The following is a 25396-nucleotide window of genomic DNA, read 5'->3' as shown; positions in this document are numbered from 1 at the left end:
CATTGTGGGAAATTAAAGGTGTCTATTTCCAGCCAGGGCACCAGGCCAGGTGCTCTGTTTTGTTTTTTCAAAAAGAGGAATGCCGCAAGTGTCATGAATGGGCCCGCGGAGATTGTGTAGTCCTAACAGCTGCTGCAGGATGCCAGATGCTGTCCCCGATCCAAAAACGAATGGGAAGCAAACACAGATCTTTCAGCACAGGCAAGGTGTGACTCTTGAAGTGAATCCCTTGCTAATAATCTTTTGTTTAAACTATGCGTGAACAATGACTTCCTTCTGTTGGCCTTGAACTTAACTGCCATGCCATTTTCTTGAGTTCCAGGCAGCTTCTGTGGCGGATAGCCAGGTGTCGGCCTGCGTATCGTGAATTCACCCAAGCCCTCCAACAAGATGTCAGAATGCAACAATATTGTATGAGGCTAATTCTAGTGGGAACACATTCCAGGGAGTTCAGTGGGATTTGTTCCATTTGTACAGTTGGCCATTTAGTTATAGTCTTTACAAGCGGATTTTCTATGTGGACCTTAATTCTTGGCATGCACCAAGGAATCACAGTCATCTTCTCCTTCTCCTTCTCCTTCTCCTTCTCCTTCTCCTTCTCCTTCTCCTTCTCCTTCTCCTTCTCCCCCTTCCCCTTCCCCTTCCCCTTCCCCTTCCCCTTCCCCTTCCCCTTCTCTGTCTCCTATCCCTTCCCCTTCCCCTTCCCCTTCTTCTCCTTCCCCTTCTCCTTCCCCTTCTTCCCCTTCCCCTTCTCTGTCTCCTATCCCTTCCCCTTCCCCTTCTTCTCCTTCCCCTTCTCCCCCTTCCCCTTCTTCTCCTTCCCCTTCCCTTCTCCTTCAAGGTGTAAAATATAATCCCCTTAAACACCCTGATTTCTCCAGAACCTTACCATGAAAAGAGCCTACAAATCTGAGCAGAAAATTGCAAAATTATATCAGTCTTTCTCAGCTGGCCATTTTTCAGTTAAGGATTACCTCCTTGCAACACACGTGTTGGGATGGGAACTCTCAAAATCCCCGGGCCTCGTTGGGAATCCAGGGAGCTGCAGTCCGCCAATCTGCATGGTGTCAGGTTGGGGAAGGCAGGGTTCGACACACCAACTCACGTCACTGTTCAGACTGTCCACATTCCCCAAAACTGCTTTTCAAAAAGAGCGCCACAGCAGGGCCGTGTGTTGCAGAACCACAGTGTATAGTTGGTCCCTGACAATGGATGAAGAAAAAAACAGCTGTGGAAATCCTTTGAATGGGATCCTGCAGAATTTGCAGGAATTTATGCAAAGCACTTAAAAAAACCCCCCACTAAAGCAGCCAAGTCTTTTTCCAGGCCATCGCAACAGCTTTGGAAGTTGTTCTGGCTGTTTTTTCCTTAATACGCCACCGTTTTGTTTCCAGGGGGAAAAGGCTTCCCTCCGTCGCTGTGCATCTACACATGGGCAGAGACGGCTGGGGAACAGCTTCCAAGCAGCTGCGCAGCCTGGAAAAAAATGTGGTTGCCCCTTTAGCAAAAGGTGCTTTACGCACATTCCTACATGTTCTGCAGACTGTATTTATTGGCCAGAGAGAATATGGCGGTCACAGCCCCCTGTCTGAGTGGAACACAGGTCAAAATTGCCGTGGGGATACATGCACAGAGATCTTTCCGATTCGGCTCTACCCACCATCGAGGAAGCGTGGGTGACATTGACCGATCTTGCTGAGTTGGATAAACGGACTTCTTTGCTTAGCGAAAGGACAATATCTACATTTATTGGTGCCTAGAAACCCCTCATGGACTTTTTGCGTCAAAATGAAAAGAAATGAACTTGTGCTTTAGACAGGATAGATGATAGAAAGAAGAGTATTATGATGTAACTTTAGAGAGAGAAGTTAAAATATAATTTATGTATAACTGCTGTGAAGAAGATTGGAAGCCACTCCTTTATGCCTTTATATTTTTTTTTATACCTTCCTCTTTTTTTCTACTTTCTTCTACTTTTTTTCTTACTGCACTTTTAGCTTTTTCTGTTATTTCTCCCTTGCTTTTTTGTTTTCTATTTTAGATTATATAAGTTATTATTGCCGTTAAAACTTTTAATACCGTGTGTGTGTGTGTGTGTGTGTATAGTATTAAAAGTTTATATATATATATATATATATATAAAATATACATTTTATAGATTTTATTAATAAATAAATAAATGAATGAAAAATGAAAAAAATTGCCATGGGGAGACCTTGAAGTCAGGAGTGGGTTCCAGGCTGTTCTTGCCAAAGGGGGACCTCTCAAACCTTTGGTGGCCTCAGTCCCGTGGCCTTGAAGAACCTCCTTCACACGTCTCTCCTTTCTTGTTCTCCTTTCAGTGGTTTGCTTATGCCTTCACGACAAAGTGCCTCATCACCCTCTCTACGGTGGCATTAGTGATCCTGATCTTGACCTTCCACATCAAAGAGATCCAGGTAACTCTAAGGGACGGTTGGGTTATGCTGCTGGCATCTCTTTGGCGGTTTAGTGACTTCAGCCTGTTTTCACTGAGTTTTGTCCGAGGGTTTCCCATTTCCCCTCTTTGTTTCATCTTGGAATCCAATTCCACGCTTGGAATCCAGGGTGAGAGCTGTTGACCCAGGGCGGGTTCTAAGCGTTTCCATGAAACAGCACGAAATAAAACAAGGAGCAGAGAACCATTGAGGCTCACCCAAGAGGGTTTTGTAACTCCACAGCTACCTCACTGAGATGGCGTCATTCCTTTTGTGGGTCTGAATGTCATCTGTTGACTTGGAAGAAGCTTGACCCAGAAAACCTGCACCCCTGTTGCTGAGTCTAAAGGCAGCTGCTTCACGGTGTGCAAAAGCAACTGTAGTCAACCAGGTTGATTTCAAGGAGAACAAACAGGAAAACCTAGTTGAGTAGCGTCCTTGAGAGTTTGCCTGTATAAATGTTATACCTGGATGCAAATCTCCCCACCCCTCTCCATTTTGTCTTTGGATTGCTTGCAGTGTGTACCTATTTTGCTATGCACCAGCTGCTAGTGCATGGAAGAAGCAAAATTAGGAGCAATCCTTTTAAAGAGGGGTAGGCGGAGGGCACCCCAGGGTAAATAGGCCCTAAATCTCCAGGCTGAGACCTGGGAAAAAAAATGCCTTGACCTGGGGAAGGGCAGCCTCACTCAGCCTATGTCTGCCAGGACCAACAGTCTTCCTTTTAATTCTGTCATAACAAAAAGATTGTTATGGGCAAACTTTGAAATACTTTGCAGATGCCATACTTCTTATAAGAAATGAAATCTCAATGGAAAATATTTATCTGAACTGCAGGGAGCTGGAAGTAATATGCCTTTTATATGTGCCAGGTGCAACCAGAATGATTCCAGGGGCAGAACAACTAGGATAATTTGCCCCAATCCCCCAAAACAGAGCTTTATAAATTTATAAAGCTTTCCCCCATGTATAAGTAGATAAGCAGCTCCATCAAGAACAACGGATTTCAAACTCAGGTTGCATTCACCCTTCAACTGGTGGCCCAGGAGCTGCACGTCAGAAACTGGCCACCTTTAATATAATTTCAGTGCAATTAAAAAATAAGTTAAAGAAGTTAAAAATCCAATAATCTAAAGTCTGCCTTTGTGTTGAGTCATCACCCCTTTCTGCTCATGTTAAAAATTACTTTTCTGTTGCAATGTATGCATAGTTCTGGAGAACTTAGCCAGGGGTGGGGGGGCTGTGTGTAGCCCAAGAAATATAGATGGCGCAGCCCCCAACACCCCAAAACAGGGGCACCTCAAAACCCCTTTGGGAGTGATCAGCATCAGCCAACGCTCTTGTTAACAAATATTATTAAAGAACAGTCATATTAACATCGTACCTGTCCTCCTGCCTTAGTTTTAGCAGTCAAAGTAAGGGGAAGGATCTGGATCGACCATGTGCGGTGTTCTTAATAAATTAATTTATAAATACTGTGCATGGCTGGAAAATGCTGAACAGATCAGGCTGACGTTGAGACTTGTTCTCTCGAGGCTGGCAGGCCAGCCTGGACGTTTAATCTTCCACCTCTGTATAGCTCAACATGTCTTGGTTTGTGGTGGACGAGCCAGCGACACTCGGAAAATATACCTCAGAAGAATTTTTCTTCCTTTCCTGTGGACTGTTTGATCTCTGCTGCTGATTGGAGCGAACGTTTCCTGGCTGAGTCACGGCGGGTTTCACCCAGCTACTGCCAAGCTGTGGCGGGGGGAATGACTGGGGGCGGCTGAAGGATTCAATTGGTGATCCGGGTTCAGTTCCCTTGATGTGCGTTTTCCAGAAGAGCATTTTAGGTCCTTAGATCAGGGGGATGTCATTGATATGTTTACTAGAACGTCTCATTTCACAAAGACTTGGAGCAGCTCCCCAAACTCTCAAAAAAAGGATGAAAAACCACACACCGGAACCATGTAATAAAAGGAAAAAAGTTATTGCGATAAATGCTGGGCTGTCCGAGGAATATCAAGACCCAGTTGACCGATGCAGCTGAAAAGGGTCTGGTATAAATCTAAAATTAAGCACACATCAGACGCTAGACTATCTGTTGAGATGGCTGGATGGGCAACCTTGTGTTCCTTTGATACCCTTCTTCTCTTAGGCAGTGTTTCTCAGCCTTACCAACTTTAAGACGTGTGGACTTCAACTCCCAGAATTCCCCAGCCAGCCTTGGGGAATTCTGGGAGTTGAAGTCCACACGTCTTAAAGTTGCCAAGGTTGAGAAACACTGCTCTTAGGAGTCATCAGGGAGGTGGGATTCAAGCTAGTCGTGGGTGGGGACTAAATGATCATCAGCATACAAGCTGATTTTAATAAAGAAATAAGCTTTTGCGTTCCAGAAGGCAATACTAACTAACTAATTAAAATCTAACCCTGCCCCACCCATCAACAGCATACTTTGCACATGCTTCATAGAAACCCCTTGGCTTTCCGTTCCATTCCTTGTTGGTACCACCATGGCAGCTCTTAACAATGGAGGGTTTTTAGTAATCTTGAGGCGGAAATTCCTCAAGTGTTACCTGCCCATTGTCTTGACTCACAGAAGCTCCATCGGAGATGCAGGGAGCTGTCACAGGTTTGCGGGCTACCGCAAGCCTCTCTGATACATACCTTGAAACAGGTTTGCATACATCCTTAGCCACAGGAGCTTCCTGAGTGACTTTGGGCCAGCACCTCCCTCTCAAGAGAGGTGAATATGTGTAGCTCAGGGTTGAAGTGTGGAGTCCTTGAGGTTCTCTGAGCTTGGTTCTTTTCTTGCAAACGTTTCATTACCTGGCACACAAACCAACAAAATCACTCCAAAATACCCTAAGTAAACTGAAAGACCCAGTAGCCCAAGAAGAAAAAACAGGAGTCATCTACAACATACAATGTAAGGACTGTAACAAACACTACGTAGGACAGACAGGCAGAAGACTAGCAGAACGCATCCATGAGCACCAACTAGCAGTCAGAAGACATGATGAAAATTCCTTAATCTCACAACATGTGGACAGACTCAACCATAGTTTTAACTGGGAAACTGTCAGCATTTTAGACCAAGCTAAATCCAAAAATGCAAGAGAATTCTTGGAAGCCTGGTATTCAGACGAGGCAGCAATCAACACACACATAGAGATAAACAGCATCTACATACTATTCAAAAGAGACAAAAGACCAGAAGATTGCCTCACCAGCAATCAATCACCAGCAATCATCACCAGCAATCATCACCCAGATAAGCAAGGTCACCACCAGGCACACAATCAAGCAGCAAACATATGCCAATCAAAGAACTACCAGAGGAGCAAAACAAAACCCCCACCCCCACCCCCACCAGCACTGGCAAGGCAGGCCACAGCACATAAATAGAGAGCCAACCCCATCCCATTTTAGCACTGAAGATGTTACCTAGCCAGGTAATGAAATGTTTGCAAGAAAAGAACCAAGCTCAGAGAACCCCAAGGACTCCACACCTCCCTCTCAGCCCAAGAGCCAGTGTGGGGTGGTGATGAAGGTGCTGGACCAGGAGTGGGGAGACCCACGTTCTAGTCCCCATCAGCTGTAGAAACTCTCTGGGTGATATTGGACCAGAGAGCCAGTGTGGAGGGGTGGTGAAAGTGCTGGGCCAGGAGCAGGGACACCCAGGTCCTAGGTCCCTGGGGGAGTCTGGGCCAGACTTCTTTCCCATCCTAAGAGTCAACATGGGGTAGTGGTGATGGGTTGGACCAGGAGCAAGGAGACCCAGGTTCAAATCCATCCTCAACCTTGGAAGTTGCCCCGGTGACTCTGGACAACCTTATTCTCTCAGCCCAACAGCCAACATGGTGTAGGAGTAAAGGTGTTCAACTAGGAGCAGGAAGATCCAGGCCCTAGTCTACTCTCAACATGGAAGTTTTTTGGGTGACTGGGCCAGTCCCTTCCTCTCAGCCCAAGAGCCAGTGTAGGGTGGTGGAGAAAGTGCTGGACTAGGAGCAGGGAGACCTCATTCATGCTCTTATGTTCCCTTTGCCTTTTTAGCTCTTCATGCTGGATAATGCCCTCACTGACTGGCGGATTGCAGTCAGCACCCCGAAATTGGCTCTCGTTGTGCTGGAGCTTTTGATCTGCTCCTTTCATCCTGTCCCAGTGGGAGATTTCTCTTGCCTGGATTCCAAGCCGGGACAGACCTTCATCTTCCTCTCTGACGTTGACATGTTACTGTCACTGGTCATGTTCCTCCGCCTCTATCTGGTACCCCGGGCGGTGCTACTGCGGAGTAGCGTGCTAGGAGATGCCTCCTACCGCAGCATTGGGTCCCTCAACAAGATCCACTTCCAGTACCCTTTTGTGTTACGGGTGATGGTCAACAGCCAGCCCGGCCGAGTGCTGCTTATCTTCACAATGGGACTCTGGCTGATTGCCTTCTGGATACTGTCTGTCTGTGAACGGTGAGGATCCGATTGCATGCTCATAAACAGACCCTCGATACTGTTTTTCGCTTTGTTTTTTTAATAACCCACCCTTCCCCAGAGCTGGCAGAGGAACCCTTCTTGGCTTCAAAGACTTGCTTTCCTTCTTTGGGAGCCCCCTTCTGCCAACCCTTGTAGACCTGGTATAAAAACAGACACCACATGTCAGCCCCAACCAGACCAGACCAAGAATCTACTCCACAGGAAGGTTAAGGCTAGTTTTATTGAGAATGGCTACCATAACAGAATTTTGCAAGTCTGATTGTGCTGTGTCTTCTCCTCTTCTTAAACTCATGCGAATTAGGAAGGTGTCTCTCCCAGCCACTTTCACCTACTTTCTGCTTGTTTGGACTTAAACTATGTTTTTTCCCCTTATCACTTCGGTAACGGATCTGGCCTGTCTCTTTCAAGGTCATCTTCCTTACTCTCAACTATCTCAAAAGCCTGACAGAGATCTTCTCTCTCTCCCTTCTTATCTGAAGAGAATCAAAGTGGGGCAATCTTGATTTTTCCCTCATCCCCTCCTGTCCATTCAGGCTAAGCTGATGTTTACAACAACCATTGAATTCCTTCTTCAAGGCCATCTCCATGCTCCTCTACGCCTTCTTTCCTAGACCCCAGCCTTGGCTGCATTTAGTTCCTTGTTGCGCTTAAATGCAGGCACCACCAAGTTAACCTTTGGATGGATTGCAGCCCTAGAAGGAAATCTAAAACTAACATCTCCGATGATAAGAAGCAACACAACTTCCAAGTTTTTATCTTGGGAGGGTGCGTATTTAAGGAACAAATCCAGACAGGAAAGAAAGACCATAGCTCCTGTTTCCTCTATATTAATAGTTATTCAAGGATTTTGGAATCATGTTCCACCCTTCTGAACAAGCTACACTCGAGGAACGTGCCTCATCCAAGAGTTTCCTACTGTATTTGTTCACCAAGCCTTTGAAAGGCCCCAGAGGATCCCAAAGAATGACTATTTAGATGCAGTCTTCAATGCTTTTTTCTTGTAGCATCATCTCCAATACCCAGTGAACTGCATGACTGAATGGGAACTTGAATCTGGGTATCCCCACTGGAAGACCTTAATTTCTGCATCTCACTGGCTCCACAAAAGCTAGTGGATGTGTGTGTTCAACTTTTACATGCCCAAGCTTCTTGGTTGCAAGTTGTCCTTGAGATCCACTTTACAAATTTTGCAGAATTAGTTTGGCTCCAGCTTCCCCCGATCTGCTCTGTGGGATCTGTAGTCCTGCCTTGGGGTCTTCTGCACGCAAAGCATGTGGACCCAACTGTTGAACTGTGTCCTCTTCCTGAAAGGAATCCTACCCCCTTCTAAGTTGAAAAAGTCTTTGTCCTTATTTTCAGAAAAGCTTTTCTTTGTTTTTGTAGGACGGTTCCGTCTGCTGTCTGTCAGCCAGCCAACAATCAGTTCACCTGATGAGGCTAGCGATTGAGTTAGCCACTCTGCTGGTGGGGAAATAAACATTTTGTCACTTTCGGTGACATGGATTTAAAAAAAACCAACTCTCTCTGATTTCAAAACAGTTGAAAGGTGGATCAGCTCTAAAATCAACAGCCTGTTCTGATTTCCTAGTTGGTCTGCTTATCATAGAGCATTATGGGAAAAAAATTCTTGTCAAACTGGCTTGGCTTAGCTTATAGTTCCTACTGGATTCCCATCTTATTTCTGAAGGACGGTCTATTTTCCCATGAACAAGAGATGTCTAAATCCTGGGACCTTCAGAAAAGTTTCCCTTGATGTCTATTGAGTACGTTTATAGGTTGTTCGTAAAGGTCCACCCACGCCCAGAAGGGGGCTGTTTCCTAAATGATCCCTATAACCCCCAGACCCTAGACCTCTTGAGGCTATTGTCACATGAAGATCTCAACATGTGAAGAGCACTTAGCAGCCCCCTCTCTCTCAGCCTTAGGAAGCAGGCAATGACAAATCACTTCTGAAATCTTGCCAAGAACACTGTAGGGACTTGTGCAGTCAGTCGCCAGGAGTCAACACTGACTCGAAGGCGCACACACACACACACTACACACACCTTCTCTAAGACACACTATGACATCAGTGAGGAGTGTGTGGGACAGCGACCATAGAGCCTTTATTATAAAGGACAATATTTCAGAAAGCCTGTCCTTTCGATTTATTTCATTTAATTATTCATTTCCTTGGTTGGGCTCTTTGAATTTTCCTTTGCAAAGCAAGTTATAAACATAAACAGTTAATTTTTTTTTTTAAATCCTTATGCACCTGTTTCAGATTGGCCCCTTTTTCAGGTTGGCCCTTTGTTTTTCTCCAAGAAAATATAGTCCCTGTAGGGTATTATGTAATTGCTTGCAGAGAGCTCCTATGTGCACGCAGAGCCTTCAGCGTGCACTACAACGGGAGCCTTTGTGTGCATGCGATAATTTTATGGAACGCAAGTTGCTGCTTGCTCCGTATGTGATCTAGATTAAGAAAATGAGTCAGTTGCCAACAAGAGAACAGTAACGAAGAGGAGCCCACCTGCTGAGAGAACCCATAGACCCCCATCCTGCAATTCAGACACCAATATTGCCTACTGTTAGCTTTTTAAAAATTATTATTAATAATAATAATTAATAATAATAATAAATAATAATATTTGGTGTTTGGTCACTAGAGAAAGACCGTTTTATTTTCTTTAAAAATGTTGATTCGATTAAAAAAAAAACACCCCAAACTCAGCTGCTATGGTTTTACCCACTGCATTTACAAATGTACTTGGATCCATGCGTTTTAATGTTTTGTTTTATGATCTTCATACTGTCCTAAGCTGCTCCAGGAATGGCCACATGGTTAGCTGAGACAGAATACCTTTCTAGATATGCATTAGCATGAACATATTTTCATATTGATTCTGTCTTATTTGCCCCTGCCAGGCAGTATATGGACGAGAACAAATACCTGGGTGGGACATTCTGGTTGATTCCCATCACTTTCCTCACCATCGGCTATGGAGACGTGGTGCCTGAAACAGTGTGCGGGAAAGTTGTGTGTTTGTTCACCGGTGTTATGGTAAGGAACGTGGCAACATCTTAGGGTGAGAGACATGGCGCAAAGTGGAAATACATGCTAGCGCATATTTGAAATAATTCCCCCCCCCCATCCCCAATTTAACCAAAGTTAATTTTGGAGCTGAATCGTTGCCTTAAGCCAGTGTTGTCCAAACCTGGCCACTTTAAGATGAGTGGACTTCAACTCCCAGAATTCCCCAGCCAGCATGGCTGGCTGGGGAATTCTGGGAGTTGAAGTCCACTCATCTTAAAGTGGCCAAGTTTGGACAAACTGCCTTAAGCTTTGACACTCTTAAATGGTTTAAACTCAAACGCAATTACAGAACGCGTTTGTTGTTCTCGCTGTTTCTGTTCAGGTGTTCTGTGAACGGAGAAGTGCTAAGTATCAGTTTTACACCATCTTTCAGTTACCACCCTGTAGATTAGGTAATAGAGTACATGAAGGATCAGGATATCCTGGAATTATTCACCAGTGATTGGGTTTAAATCCAGTTTTATTCAGACTCAGACTAAAGTTAGGGATGACTGTCTTTTCTCCTTGACTTCAGATTGGTCTTTTCTAAGTATGCTGATTCTGGATCCATCACAGTGAAATGTGTATTATTGGGTACCAAATATATTTGGAGAGACAACATGGGGCATTGGGGAGAGGAAGTGTATTTCTGCTCAGCCTGATGCTATATTTGATCTTCCAATTCCAGTTTTTCTGTAGATGCTTTTCTGCTTGTTCTTTCTCTCTCTAGTCAGCTGGTGATAGCCACACCAGTCCTTCTGAACTCAGATTAAACTGTCTTGAACAAAGTCAAGCCATCCGTCCCTCTAGCTTTGTGCTGACAGCCATTTCTCCATCCTATCAGGGCAAATAATCCACGCTTTTTTTCTCTCTTTTTTTTAATCTCTTACCCTCTCCTTTCATATTTTTTCTCAGGGAGTGGGTTGCACCGCTCTCCTCGTGGCCGTTGCTGCGGATAAACTGGAATTCACCAGAGCGGAGAAACATGTCCATAATTTCATGATGGATATCCAGTGTGCCAAAGAGGTAGGAGTTAACCCTTAGCTTGTTGGAATTCCAGATGGGCAGAGAAATTTGCTTTAGGAATATTGTCTCAGCAACTGGAGCCCAAAGTGACTAATCTTTCTTTTAACGTGATGCCTTTTTCTCCCACTCTCCCTTCCTCTTCCTTCTGAGCAGCAGAGGAACAGAGAGATGGGACGGTCCAATTAGAGGTCCAGTGCTTCATTTTTACAAAGGCCAAGGCTGTAAAATCCTGCATTTTATCCTGCATCTTATCCTGCATTTATGCGGGATGCACATTTTTTTATGGCTAAAGAGCCCTCTGTGACTTTGAAATGATGGACCAGAGAACACAATCTAAACCAGGAGTTCTTAAATTGGGGGCAATTACCCCCAAGGGACAATTTCAACATATCCTGGGGGTAAAGTAGCCATTTGAAATGACTTGTATGGGCACAGAGCATCCAGTTTGGGACTGCTGCTGCAAAATGCTTGTGTGAAAAAACAGAGGCTGTTTTTTTTCCTAGGGGGGATGGTGTTATTCCAGGCCAGAAAAAGGGGCAATTGGGTCAAACAGTTTAAGGACCACTGATGCAAACATTGAGCTAGGCCATGGCAACACTACATTTGATTTAAATTAAACCAGTTAACTTAGACAGGATTGTTTCCCATATATTTTATAGTTTCCTCCTCCGTTAGATGAAATACTACAATGCAACGTTGTTTTGGGAGGGGCAGCGGAAGTTGCAAGACTATAGGGTTGTGTAACCCCCCATGCAGACAACTTTAAGAGATTGATTCAGTAGAGGGCATTTCTTATATTCTGATTTTTATTTATTTTTTTAATAATTTTCATTAAATAGGTTTTAAAAACAGTACAGATTTTAAGTTGAAAGTAAGAAGAATAAAGGAAAATAACAAGTAAGTGAAGAAGGAATAAAAAGAGAGTAGAAAAGAAAGAAAGAAAGAAAGAAAAGAAAGAAAGAAAGAAAGAAAGAAAGAAAGAAAGAAAGAAAGAAAGAAAGAAAGAGAAAAGAAAACGTTATAAAGAAGTGGCTTCTGATCTTTTTAACAACAGTTATAAATGCACTTATATTTTGCCCTCTCTTTCTAAGGTTACATCATCATTTCCTTCTTTCCATAATCTACCCTTTCTAATCATCAAATCCATTAATCACAAGTTCATTTTTTTCTTTTTTCAGCAAAAAGTCCATAAGGGGTTTCCAGTCACTAATAAATGTAGGAGTTGATCTTTCTCTAAGCAAACAAGTTAATTTTGCCATCTCTGCTAGTTCCAGCATCTTAACCAACTGTTCCTCCATTGTAGGCATCTTATATTCTGATTTGTGTGCAAGACGGCAAACAGTATTGTGTTAGCAATCCTAGTTTTTTAAATTATTTTTTAAATCTCTTATAAGCTAGGTTATTTCTGAAATGACTGTACAGGTAGTCCCCAGTTTAAGAACGAGTTCCATTCCCAAGATCTGTCCTTAAGTCGAATGTGTATGTAAGCTGGAACACTATTATTGTATAACACTGTATAAGTAGGATTGTGTAATGAACTCAAACCATTGTGCATTTAACTTGAATTGCTGTGTATTTTACCTTGAATTTTGCTACAGTAGGCTCCGTTCTTAATTACGGGTTGTCTGTAAACTGGGCATTCTTAACCCAGGGACTACCTATAATTCTTCTTGATTGTATCTTATGCTGGTCTATGACCAAAGTGAAGATTAGACTTGACATGACATGACATGACTAGCAGGTCTGTTCAGTTTGAGTGGTCATAGAATCATTGATTAGAAGGCATCTTCTATGTCATCCAGCCAACGCTGTCTCCATTGCAAGAAGGCACAGTTACAGTGTCCCTGACAGATAACATCCACCTCTACTGAAATATCTTCAGTGAAGGAGAGTCCATGAACTCCCGAAGTAGACTATTCTATTGTTGAACAGGTCCTACCATTAGGACATTTTTCCTGAAGTCCAGCCAGGATATATTTCTTTGTAATTTGAACCCTTTGTTTCTTGTCCCGTCTTCTGGAACAACTCTGAACGATTCTACCCTATCTTTATACGGAAGAAAAGTTCATGCAACATGTTTAACTTGGAAGTTGGAATTAATCCCTTCTCTGGATTTGCACAATAGAGCCATGATCCAATATCCAGTTGGGAAGGCAGAAATTTAGGGAAGTTGAATTTGTTGTTTTGTTACTCACTCCCATGGATGGTAGTTATCAAATCAGAAATTTGGGTTGGGTTGGGCATCCATATTTGTCCAGATTATTCCACTTCTTCACCAAAATTATCTACTTATGGCTGTGTGGGTGACCTACCTTGATGAACTCAACTCAGTGTTCATAACTCAGCTGTGCAGATGGTTTTCCCCAGAGTCTTAACCACACTTAACCTGGTAACAAAATTAACCCATTTTTTCTGGTTTTGGACTATAGATTGAATTATAAACTACCCTAATGGATTCACAGGAACACACTAAACCACAAAATTACTAACCAGGTTTAGTGAACAACGAAACTTAAGAAGTTTTAGTATGTTGTACAAACCCAGCTGCTACATTTGCAACTGAGCTTGCTAAGCATGGCATGTGAACACCAATCCCGAGAGATTCTTTAATCCCTCGTTTATTAAAAATATTTTGTTACAAATCCACCATATTTTCTTGCTGGCAAACTGACGCAAGTTCCTTGGTAAAAAAGTTGTCCTTCCATGGATATATTTTTGAAGGTTCTGCTCCAGTTCGCTTGCTGTGTGGGATGCCCATCAGTCTAAATCTTAATATGGATTCTGGAAAAAGACCCAAAGTGGCATCTTCAGCATGGAATGAACTTCTGGGCCTTGAGGCTTTTCTTTTGACATTGTCATTGATCTTGCCAAGATCATAATTCTGCAGATCAGTGGTGAAGAACCCCTGTGATATGGGTGGGCAGCTCATGGCTCTTGGACTCATTTCAGAAGCTGCTTGCCAGTGATTAAGTTGGGTCACTAGAACAATCAGCTATGAATCCAGAAACCCCCAGAGGGGAGGAAGAGGCTGACAAAAAGAGATGTGTGTGTGAGAAGGAGAAGGGAAAATGATGTCTTCTTTCTCTTCACATCCCACCATTGGATGTGATCTCTGGCACATGACTCTTAGGGGAATATAGCTTTTGACGGTGAAATGGTTCCCCACCCTTGCTCAACAATAAATAACATTGCTTTTCCTGGGCACCCTGCCTTGTAGCACAGGGTGTGTTCAAACATATGTGCACATTGTGATAAATTGTGTTTTTTCCCCATCCTCTCTGGCTTCCTCTTGGCATCACAACTCATTTGACAATGTTCTGATCAGAGCATCAAAGGCTGATCTGTTTTGTCACTTTCTTCATCAGTGTTGCAGTTATGAAACCACATTCCCCACACCCTGGAAAAAAGAAAGAATATTTTTAAAAAGTATTGGCAAATTCGCTGCTTAGCTTTGGGGAGGATTAGTGACATTACTGGTACCAGGCTAATCACTGCGATTAAAACAATACAGCTGTTTTCTCCCAAGCATAAATCAGGAGAGAAGATAGGGACTATCTTTTGGCAGCGGCCTGTGAACATCTGTACACACTGACTCTTCTTTTGCATTTCTGAAGAGCATTGAGGATGCATAGGACTAGTAGCGCTGGAACCACTGGTGGCTTCATCAAAGACATAGTCTTATCATGAAGTTGTGATGGGTTTCATGATGTTATCCCATTGGCCTCTTCTTCTTTCCAGTTTGTCATCTTCTGATTTCACTTCAGGTGCAGAATTTTGCTTTAAAAGATAAGCCACTATTGTTTCCAAAGGGTGTTAGGCAGAAGCAAGCCATCTATGGCACTCCAGATGTTCAGCTACAACTCCCAGCATCTTTTATCATTGGCTGTGCTAGTTGGGAGTGTTGAGAGTCAGAGTCAAGCAACATCTTGAGGGCCACAGATGGCCAACCCCTGAAGCCCTGATTAGCTAACTTACCCTACTGCAGTTCAACGCAGCTTGTGTCTTGCAAACTTAATCAACTTCAGCAGCAAGTTATGGTGGCTTGCAAAACTGGCTTTCTGGTGCAGCTGGCAGGCTACAGTCTGGGGTGCTGAGTTTGGTGTTCCTCACGATTTGAGAAACAGAGGTTAAATAGTCCCCAAAATGATCTCCTCTTGACCAAATTTGCATGTGTTTCCAGATGAAATGCTCAGCTGCCAATGTACTACAAGAGGCCTGGCTATTGTACAAGCACACCAAGAGGAAGGATGGACGAAGAACACGCAAACACCACCGGCGGCTGCTGGCAGCCATTCACATGTAAGTGAGGAACCCCAAAGAGGATGACGATTCGATTTTTCATTCCTACCTTGGGATGCTATAGAACCTACTGGTTAGCACACAGTTTCTTCATCTGGCCATCCCCAAATATGTGGACTCAGCTCTTGAGTTTTCTGCAGCTTGCTTTGTTCTGGGAATTCAAATCCATTAGCTATCCATTTACCTGGATATGCCTCCCACCCATTGTTGTGCCCTTAGTATCGTACCACTAAATTGTGGCAACGTATGGGCCACTTTCAATGGCGTGGCTTTTTTTTTTTTGGATGGGTTGGGTTGGGTTGTTGTTTTGGGGTCTTTCGTGATGAACGCAACTTTGAAATAGCTGTATGGAAATGTATCAACCACCACCACCTTTGCATCCTACCAGAGAGGAGCCCGTATCAGTCTCATGCTCCCCCTACCCCGGCGAAAAAAAAGAATTGTCCACCCCAATTAAAGCTGTTTTAAAAGCATGATCTTGTCCACAGCACTGGATTTGCTAGGTAAAGAGTTGCTCACGCAGCTAACAGTTGAGGTTCCGAAAAAGGTGCAGACACTTTCAGATGCGCTAATACTTATTCTCCCGCACCATTGCAGGTAAGGAGCTAAATCTTCTCTCATTGCAGGTTTCGGCATGTGAGGATGAAACACCGGAAGATCCGAGATCAAGTCAATACCATGGTGGATATTTCTAAGGTGGGTTTTCTAGGCAGCCAAGGGAGGAAGCCTTTGGCCTGAGGTTAAAGGAAGCCCTATCCTTTGTCATGTGGCTGAACTACAACTTCCAGCAACCCCAGCCAGAACAATCAAGAATGCAGGATCCAGGGAAACAGCAACATCCAGAAAACTGCAACTTCCCCATCACTGTCTTCAGCTGAGATGGAATAGTTCCTTCTGCTGTAGGTTATATTTGCTGACTGAGCTTGTTTGGGATCAGAAGCAAAGCAGGATGGGGGACAACCACAGCTGTAGGTTAGCACGGAGAGCTAAAAGACCATCCCGGAAAGAAAGTAACAGACTTGTAAAGAAAGCTGGATGGATGTCTCCATAAAGTCACCACAAGTTGAGCTTCTTGCCTCCTGGCTTCAGGGAGACAGTCATCCAGAGACATGCCAGAGCCAGGCCTAGCAGCATGACTTGTGTCTTCTCCTGTCTTCCTCTCCAGATGCAAATGATCATGTGCGACCTCAGCTCCAGCCTTGGTAACTCTCAACGGGAGCTGGAAAAACGGATCGAGTCCCTTGATCGGAAACTGGACGAGGTGACCAGATTGCTTTCTGCCCTCGTGGAGTCCAAGCAAGAGGAGGAGCAGCAGGTGCATTGATGCTCAAGGGCTGCCAGGTAGGGCAGGACTCCTGGGGACCAGAGCTGGTGGTCTCTTTGCAGTGCCTTTTCTGTTTGCAGGATGTGAATGTGTGGAATGGCAGGGATAAAAAAGCAGGGAAGGTCATGGAATGTGGGTTCAAGGAAAGACCAAGGTCAAGAGTGAAACCTTTAACCAGGCTGTATCTTAGAAGGGATTGCAGTTCTAGTTTACCTAGAGCAGTCTTCTCTCTGTTCTGCCCTCAGAAGTCCAAAATTAACGGAGGTGGACGATCTCAAGGCCACATCTGTCCTGAGCTCTTTTTTGCGGAGGCCAGCAAAGTGGCCTCTGTTCATCGTTCCTGAAAATTGACAAGAAGATTTTATGCTATTCTGAGACCAGAAACACACACACAAAAGGAGTGCAAGCTGTGAAACACGCTTTCTCCTGTGGGCTTCAAGCCTCCTAAAAAATGTGCCATTCCCAGCCCCTAAAATGTTGCAAGACTAAGCCAAGTTTCCCTGTTTAATTAGACTTTGAGGAGGGGACGGGGACACACAATTGTTTGCAGATCCTGGAAATCTTTTTTTTCCCTTTAAGCATGCACCCCCCATGTAGGTGAACTTCTTATAATACCTGCTATACCCCACTTCCCTATGCTGGTCTGTGGCTGTAATAAAACATTTGATTTTTTTTTTTTTAGTAATACCTGGGTTCAGCTTGGTAGGACCACTGGTGGGGGTAGATAAAACTGGCAATATGTAGGTTGATATTTATTGGAGCTGTTGTTCCCCAGCCCAGAACTAATGTCACCCCCGGTTTGACTTCTTATTTCAGGTGGCCAATGGGATGATTTTGACCTCATTTGCCCACCCAAGGCTCAAGATGTGGACTTTTGGAACAGCGACTGGCTTTTCTATGGATTCCATAGGCTAAAGCAGTACATAGGGGAAAAATGTCACTACATCTCCATCTCGTGGCAAAGATGAATCACTGCAAGCCTTAGAACATGTTCTTCTTTAGCATCGGCGGGTCAGAAAGACGCTAACAGCAGCCGTCTGCACGTTGAGGAAACAATTGTGCCTCTGAACGTATCTGCAAAGATGTATGCCTTGGCAGGGGGGCTTCTGGATGGAAACCACGTCCTAATATCCTCTCTTTGCTGAAGAAGAGTTTGAACTGCAGAGGGGGTGGAAACTAGTTATGGGATAGGAAATGGACAGAAATGTGCTCGAACAACGGAAGAAAAAGCTCACGGCTGTGGAATGCAAAGGTTTTGCTTTTGTTCTTTGGCAGAAACCTTTCCAGACGTGGCTAGAATCAGATCTGCAGGAAGCAGTTGCTAACCTACTGCACAGAACTTCTCAGATGGTGGAAGACGCCGCCACCCTCTTCAGCTGAGGCTTGACTGCATGCCACGGACTTGGACAGTTAGCTTGAATGGCAGTTGCCTACAGGGGAGGACGCTTGGGTGTAATAGGGAGAGGGTTTCATTTTTATTTTTGGTATCTTGATGCTACTTAAGAATCATACAACTGATAGGAGGGCTTTGAGTCCAATTGTGCATTCAGTGCAAGAATCTAAATTAAAGCATCTCCAACAGGGATATTCAGCCTCAGTTTGCTGTTGCTGCTGTTCATTAGCCTCTTCTCGAAAGAAAAGGCGTGCGTAATGCAGTGTTTCTCAAGATCTGTGGACTTCAGCTCCCAGAATTCCCTAGCCAACATGGCTGGCTGGGGAATTCTGGGAGTTGAAGTCCACAGATCTTCAAGTGGCCAAGGTTGAGGAACACTGGTTTAATGGATGCAATCTGGCCTATTTTATACAAGTGAGTTCTGCGCCCTCGATCTTCCTTGCAGAGTCATTGAGAGGATCGGCTTTTCAGCACCTTGTAACCATCAAACCTAGGGAAGAGAGTCCCAAGCCAGTAAAATAAATGCCTGTGTCATTATTGGGTCAACAACTTACGGGAGAAATCCAGGAGTAGATTCAAAACCGCTGGAATGTAATGCACTTAATTAGAGAGGCAGGGGGAAAAAGGGCCTCCGTTTCTTGCAAGGGAATACCTGCTAAACCACCCTTCTCCCATGTAGTGTTCTCCAGATGTGTTGAGTGCAGTATGCCAGCTGGAGTTTACAGTCCGTACCCATCCAGAGATCACTAGGTCAGATGAAGCTTCTATTAACCCAGCAGTGCATCGCCTCTGATGGTGGCCTTTTGGGAGGAGGGGAGACTCACAACCGAAAAGATACAGCCAACCGGACAGCTTGTTGGTAGAAGAGGAATCTACGAAATTGCTGTCATCTTTTAGTTGGCGTGAGAGACCTGTGGTTCTTGGCCTAATTTCATACTGGGAGGGACAAGAGTCTGGAGGAAAGAGATAGAAGAGAAATATTAGAAAGAAAAGAGGCATTGTGTAAGTGATTGGCCTAGCCGCTGGGGAAGGAAGGGAGGGAGAGCTGCAAGCTATGCTGATCAGGCACCTTACATCTTGTCCCCCGCCTGCTCAGTGAAGAAAAGTAAGGGAAAAGAAGAGTGCTAAAGGGTTGGTGGAAGGAAAAGGAGGAATGACCACACCCTTCAAAAGCATCGTCTCTCAAAGAAAGAAGGCTGTCTCTGCCTGTCGCCAAGACAGTTCCTGTTCTCTATCCCAAGAAAATGTGTCCTCCCCAAACAGTTTGCAATTGCCTGTTTTTATAAGCACTTGTGTTAAAATAAATACAGGTAGTCCTCGCTTAATGACTGCCCTGTTTAGCAACTGAAATTACAACATCACTGAAAAAGTAACTTTATGACTGGTCCTCACATTTACAACCATCACAGCTCCCTGCAATCATGTGATTGAGATTTGAGCACTTTGCAACTGGCAGGCATTTATGACCATCGCAATGTCCTGTCATCACGTGATCACCATTTGTGCGCTTCACAGCTGGCTTCAGACAAGCAGACTCAACGGAGAAGCCAGCAGTGAAATCGCAAGTTGTGGTCACATGTCTCGCTTAACGACTGTGGCAGAAGTGAGGTCGTAAGTCTGTCACAGTTACATGATGTCTCACTTAGCAAAAGAGTTGCCAGTCCTATCGTGGTCATTAAACATGGTCTACCTGTATGCAACTGTTTTCAATCGATTTGTCCAGTAAATATCACAGCCCAAGGAAGAATGCAACCTTCTATAGCCAATGCAACTCATTCCAAGCTGAATGGTTAGTGTCAGGTTCCTCCTACCTCCCTGCCAACACCCCCCCACAGGTAAGCAACACATTAGGGGCTCAGGATCTCGGCTGTTTAATTACCATCCTCATAATTACATTGGGAGAAATGAAACAAACATCAGACAGCAACCTTCAGCAAACAGGCTGACCAATCTTCTCTTGAAAGAGAGGTGCCTCCTGCCCCTCCTTGTGCCAGCCCCACCTGCCCACCCGGCTCAGGTGGAGGAGAGGAAACCTGCAAGCGTATACACCCGCAAGCCAGGCCGCTGGCTTCTGACGTGATGCCAGAGGTAACGGGACAAGCGTCGGAAGCTGACGCCACAAGGGCAGCTGAAACGGGCCAGGCCAGGATGGCAGGAGTTGTGTCTTTGCAAGCCCACGTGTCCTCTGAGCGACTTCCCACAGGCTGCGCAAATAAACAGGGCTTGCTCCAGGTGCTGGAGCTGGTGGCGCAGGAGATGGAGGAGGCCACGGAAGGGAGACCCACATTCGCACAGGAAGCTCCGTCCTCGGCGTTTCTGCCCCTTCTGGTGCGAGCGGAGCTGGGAGAGTTGGCTATAGCACACCCCACAGTCGGGGCACTTAAAGCGCCAGATGCTGTTTCGAGGGGGCGGCTTTTTGGCTGGCTGGAAGGTCTGCTGCCTGGGGTGGTCATGCTGCTCGACCACCACCGAGCCTTGACAGCCTGACTCGCCCTCCATTTCCACCACAATGAAGCTATCTTCTGCCGCCTCTTTGGGACTGAGGGCCTCTTGCCCAGCCTGCAAGTTCATGTCCCACGGCTCAGAGGCTACTGGAATGCCACCCCCGGTATCGTACTCCAGGTCTAAGACCTCAGGATGGTCCCCTGTAGCGCAAGGCAGCAGCCGCACCACCATGGGACTTTTGGGACTGGTGGTCGCTGGGGGAGGGGGCTGCCTGCTTGCCTGGTACAAATTGGGCAAATAACCTGGGAAGTGGAAGCTCGCTGCCTGCGACTCCCAAGCCTTTTCTCCTTCATCTGTGGCTTCGTTGTGGTCCAGAGGTAAGGAATTCCCGTAAGGGAAGGTTACATATTGAGGCTCAGGGACCAAATGGAAGGTGGTTGGGTCCAGAGAAGAAATCTGAGGATCCGGATCCAAGTAGAGCGCAGGCGAGTCCTCGGATGTCTTAATGATCACTTGCTGGAAAGGGCTGCACTCCGCTTGGCCGTCCACGAGAGCCGCCTGCTCCTCCGCCTGGAGCAGCACAGTCCGGTAAACAGTACAAGGATTCTGGCCAACCCACCCAGGGCCAATGGCCGCCGGGTCCTTGACCCCACCAACCTGCAGAGGATTCATGCTAACCGGCGTATCCACGATGGCCGCCTGCTCTTCGGTTCTTAGGAACACAGGCTGCATGGTGTTCGTGCTCCCCTGGCTGTCGAATACGGTTGCCTGCAGCTCGGCGTAATGCCGCTCCGGTGCAACAGGCACGGCCTCTGCCTCGTCGCCATCCAGGATGATGATCTGGTTTTCCGCATTCATGATGGCTGGCTGGAAAAGGCCCCCAGCTACTTGGCCTTCCAGGACACCCTCCTGCTTCTGCCAAGGCTGCAGAAGATTTACCCCAGAGGCCCCATCTAGGATAGCCATGGAGCTCCCAGACTGGGTGGAGCTGAACAGGTCCTGATGCTGCCACATCTCGGCGCTCATCGTTTTCTGCTGCTTGATGGCTTTGCGCTTGCCTGTCCTTTGAGGCCTGGGAACCTGCAAGCTGGCCGGCTGCCTGAGGATCTCCTGTACGACTGGAAGGTCAGAGGCCTCTTTCCCTTCCGAGGGGCTCCTGCTGCCGCCCAGAGGCTTGTAAACATAAGAGACTTGGGAGGACCGCCGACTTCCCTTTCTGTGGCGGACTTTGATGCCCAGACGCACCAGCTTCAGGTGCCACTTGGTGTGCCGTGCAAATTGCTCCGGGCGCAGGAACCGCTTGCCACACTCTAAGCAGCGCAGCTTGCGGGGTGGGGACGGGGGGCGGATCGGGTTCTGGGCTGCATGCAGCTGGGCCACCTCCTCCTCCTGAGCATGGTCCTGGAGGTGCTGGGTGTAGTGCCACTCCTCCATGAAGACCTGCAGGCACTTCTGGCACTGGTAGGCACCGAAGGCTGGTATTCCGGGAGGGGGAGGACCTCCAGGGCGCAAAGGGCAAGGGAACAAGGGAGGGATCCATTTCTCAGCAGCAGACAATTTAGCAGTGGCTGGAGGGACCGTGGGGCGGTGAACCGGACGGCGCTGGACAGGTCGTGGGGGCCGCCTGACAGGCAAGAAGAAGGTCAAATGGGCTTCCCCATCATCATCGCTGCTGGAGATGTCCAAGGATTCCCAGCAGAGGCAATTCTGGGCATTTTCCTGGGGGTGGAAAGAATCAGAAAATGTATAAGTTGAAAAGGATCTGACAGGTCATCTAGTCCAGCCTCGTGCATTGGCAGGGCTGGCGTCTGAAAGGGAGTTTTTAAAATTGCGGTATGTCTACTTTAGGACTCGCAGCACAGCTTTCTCCTGTTCTGCGTCTCAAGCTGGCAGGAAAATGTGCCTTAGGTTTTCAGCAAGTGTGGTAGCTTGTGAGGGCTCCAAAGTACAAATATCTGGGGCCAAAGGTTGTCCATACAGCCCCAGAGACAGGCAGAGCATGTCACATCCGCATCCAAGGGCAAGAGAATCAGTGATAATTAAGTTCTCTAATTCAGATGCATGCATTAAAAGTGCTCTCCAGATGTTTGGATTATAATGCCCATAATTCCTGACCACCAACCTTGCTGATGGAGGCTTACAGGACCTTTAGCCCAAAACAGAGGCACACTGACACCAACCTTGGGGCTGCTGGCAAAATTCACCACTAAACTGAAATCTGAAGACAAGCTCTCAGAGGTTTAATGCTGTTTTTCTGGGGCCACACTCCAAAACAGGAGTCCCAGGGCCTGATCTAGGGGAGGGTTTTAAGGGGTGAAATTGGTACCATAAGCATTTGCAAGGCTTAAGGCACCTTTTTTGCACCATCATCCCCACTAATCACCAAAAAACAAGCAAACGAAAAGAAGAGCCCTAAATTTGGTCCTGCCCATTCTGGGGGCGGTTTTCTGGGGACCGCAAAAGGGACACTAGCTGGCTGCATTTCTTTCCTAATTCTGATGTGAGAGCAACTACCTAAACAGCACCCCGTGAGCCACCTGGTCAGACAGCTTCTATAGGCAGCCATTCGAGTATCCCCACACCCAAAATCAGAAACAGGGCAGTGCCTGCTCCCTACCAAATGCAGAGGCAATTCTTCCAGGGCCCCATCTTCGGTCACTTCGATTTCAGCCCCAAGATCCATCCCTGCCACCAAATCCATTGTGCCCTGAAAAGAGGAGAAACATCCTGTGTGTGACCTTTGCCTTGACCACCGAGACTCGAGATCCACATTGCTGCAGGCATTCAAATTCTTCCCTGCGTACCGGAGTCACCCGCTGAGCTTAGAAAGCTCAAAGAAAGCTCATTCTGTTCCTAACTTGAGGGTTTGAAGGAGGCTAAAACTGGGTCTTAACCGGTGGCCGCGTCTGCCCAACAGGGTCTGGGCTCAGAACCTAAGCAAGGCCAGGTGGGGTGAGGAGTTGGAGGAGGAGTCTTCAAGTAACAGCAGGGCTGGAGGCTAGAATAGGAATTTGAAACAACAGCCCAAAGAAAGCAAGAGCGGTATTTAGATCTGCCCCTGAATTTCACCAGGAGTTCAAAAAGCTCCAGTTGAAGATTTTACTTTTAGGCTTAACAAGCAACAGAGGAAGGTAACTCCGAGGTAGTGAATGCTTTCTCTGATGTAATGGAAGGCAAGCTATCAGACTAAGTTGCACTGATGAGGAAGTACAGCTAGGACATTTTGCACCTTCTGGAAGTCCTCTCAAACTTTAAGCTGATTCCAGTGGGGAATTCCCCTGGGAAAAAGGAGGGCTGATTGTGTCCAAGCCCCCAGCAGCATCAGGGACTAGGAATGTAAAGCACAGCTCCTACCGGCTATTTGGCCACATCCCTGCAATCCTCTTGGGAGAAGAAGTGCTCTGCAATTCTCTGAGGGCGGTGGTGATGATGGCGATGACTTCCCAGGCTAGCCTGCAGCCCTGGCAGGCCCCATCCGTACACTGACCCAGGCCAACCCTGCTTAACTTCCAGATTCAGCCAAGGTCACCTGCCAGGTAAGTGCTGCCACCTGCTGAGAAGGCGTTTCATTCATACAGGCCAGCAGATCCGGTCTGGAGCTGCGGTTTAGAACTAACCCAGCTGCAACTCTGGAAACGGGAGTAGGCAGAAGACACTGCAATCCAGACCAGTTCCTACCGGCCGAAACTACGAAGGCCACATTGCCTGGGAATTCCCGAGCACTGGAGCCCCTCCTGTCCGCAAGCCCCGGGGGCCATCACACCTATAAGAAGGCTGAGGGGCTTGCTTAGGACCCCCCCCCCTTCATTCTAAGAGGGAGAGCACGCAGCGTTTGCTTCTAAGTCGCAACGACGGGCCCGAGAGACCCCGCACAACTAGAACCGTCCCCTGACACGATCCATACCGTCCCCGCTTTCTGATTTTTAGCCCCGCCCTTCCCCAACTTGGCGCCCTCCAGGTGCGCCGGGGTGACACCTCCCAGGATTCCCAGCCACGGGACGATAGGGATTGCAATCCTAAAACCCCCAGGGAGGGGGCGGGATGCTTCAGACCTCCCGATCCCCTTTGCAGAACGCGGGTTTCCCGCCCCCCATCCCGGGGATCGCGCGCCCAGGGCCCCCCCTCTGCAGGGGAGACCCGCGCGATGCGGCGGCTGCAAACTTGCCTCCTACTCCGCTCCGGCTCGCCCTGCCGAGGCGCGCCCGGCAGGCCGAGCAGCAGCAGCAGCAGCAGCAACTCCCGGCCAGACCAGCGGCCCCTGCCGCATGATGCACGGCAGGCCCCGGCCACAGGCACCCGCAGGCGCCGAGGAGACCCTCCGCCTCTCCCGCGCGCGCGCCGCGGCCACCTCCCCTCCCCGAAGCGCAATGGCAGCAGCAGCGGCAGCGCCTCCAGCCCGGGAGGAACGCGGCCCGCGCACGCGGAGAGCAGCAAGGGCTGCCGGGAGTTGTAGTCACCCTCCCGCTTCCTCCCCTCGCTGCCGCAAGTGGGATTCGGGCGTTCCGCTGCAGTTTACGGAATAAGCCGAGCCAGAAGTTTATCTATCTATCTATCTATCTATCTATCTATCTATCTATCTATCTATCTATCTATCTATCTATCTATCTATCTATCTATCTATCTATCTATCTATCCATCCATCCATCCATCCATCCATCCATCCATCCATCCATCCATCCATCCATCCATCCATCCATCCATCCATCCATCCATCCATCCATCCATCCATCCATCCATCCATCCATCCATCCATCCATCCATCCATCCATCCATCCATCCATCCATCCATCCATCCATCCATCCATCCACCCATTGTAGTTTATGGAACAAGCCACCCGCGAATAAGCCGAGCCAGAAGTCTCTTTCTGTCTACCACTCACCCACCCACCCTTCCTTGCCAGGACAAGTCCCTGTAGTTTTTTGCGAGAT

The 25396-nt window shown here is 46.9% G+C and overlaps 2 protein-coding genes across 5 annotated transcripts in view; one reads left to right on the top strand and one right to left on the bottom strand.

Moving 5' to 3' along the window:
- KCNN4 (potassium calcium-activated channel subfamily N member 4) overlaps positions 1-17653 on the top strand; it is a 33179-nt gene extending 15526 nt beyond the window's left edge. For both annotated transcript variants that reach the window (XM_007437774.4, XM_025172899.2), the window contains exons 2-9: positions 2343-2438; positions 6495-6904; positions 9833-9968; positions 10896-11006; positions 15187-15305; positions 15932-16001; positions 16471-16646; positions 17446-17653. In XM_007437774.4, the coding sequence (XP_007437836.1) occupies positions 2343-2438; positions 6495-6904; positions 9833-9968; positions 10896-11006; positions 15187-15305; positions 15932-16001; positions 16471-16629 (1101 nt within the window). In that variant the 3' untranslated portion in view covers positions 16630-16646; positions 17446-17653. The remainder of the gene's footprint in view (positions 1-2342; positions 2439-6494; positions 6905-9832; positions 9969-10895; positions 11007-15186; positions 15306-15931; positions 16002-16470; positions 16647-17445) is intronic.
- Positions 17654-19877: 2224 nt separating this feature from the next.
- LOC103068180 (uncharacterized) lies at positions 19878-24885 on the bottom strand. Of its 3 annotated transcripts, none has more exons than XM_007437776.4 (3): positions 24633-24885; positions 23085-23174; positions 19878-22186 (listed from the first exon to the last, which is right to left on the bottom strand). In XM_007437776.4, exons 2-3 carry the CDS (start codon positions 23166-23168, stop codon positions 20036-20038), a joined length of 2235 nt encoding a protein of 744 aa, XP_007437838.2. In that variant the 5' UTR covers positions 23169-23174; positions 24633-24885; the 3' UTR covers positions 19878-20035. The 3 variants fall into 3 exon arrangements, with proteins under 3 accessions (XP_007437838.2, XP_007437840.2, XP_087996086.1); XM_007437778.4 differs by having other exon boundaries at positions 23822-24637; XM_088139960.1 differs by having other exon boundaries at positions 23085-24637.
- Between the last annotated feature and the right edge of the window lie 511 nt (positions 24886-25396).

This window comes from Python bivittatus, unplaced genomic scaffold (genome assembly GCF_059951505.1).
Source record: "Python bivittatus isolate LINGU-HERP-01145 unplaced genomic scaffold, Pbiv_v1 ctg000310_np1212, whole genome shotgun sequence".
NCBI lineage: Eukaryota > Metazoa > Chordata > Lepidosauria > Squamata > Pythonidae > Python > Python bivittatus.
The sequence above is the reverse complement of the archived record's forward strand: the minus strand, read 5'-3'. Positions and strand labels throughout refer to the sequence as shown.

Excerpts from the sequence above, each read along its gene's own strand:
- LOC103068180 (XM_007437776.4), bottom strand. The coding sequence starts at position 23,168 with ATGGATTTGGTGGCAGGGATGGATCTTGGGGCTGAAATCGAAGTGACC. Across the intron at positions 22,187-23,084 it reads AAGAATTGCCTCTGCATTTG|GAAAATGCCCAGAATTGCCT; the intron begins GTAGGGAGCAGG and ends TTCCACCCCCAG.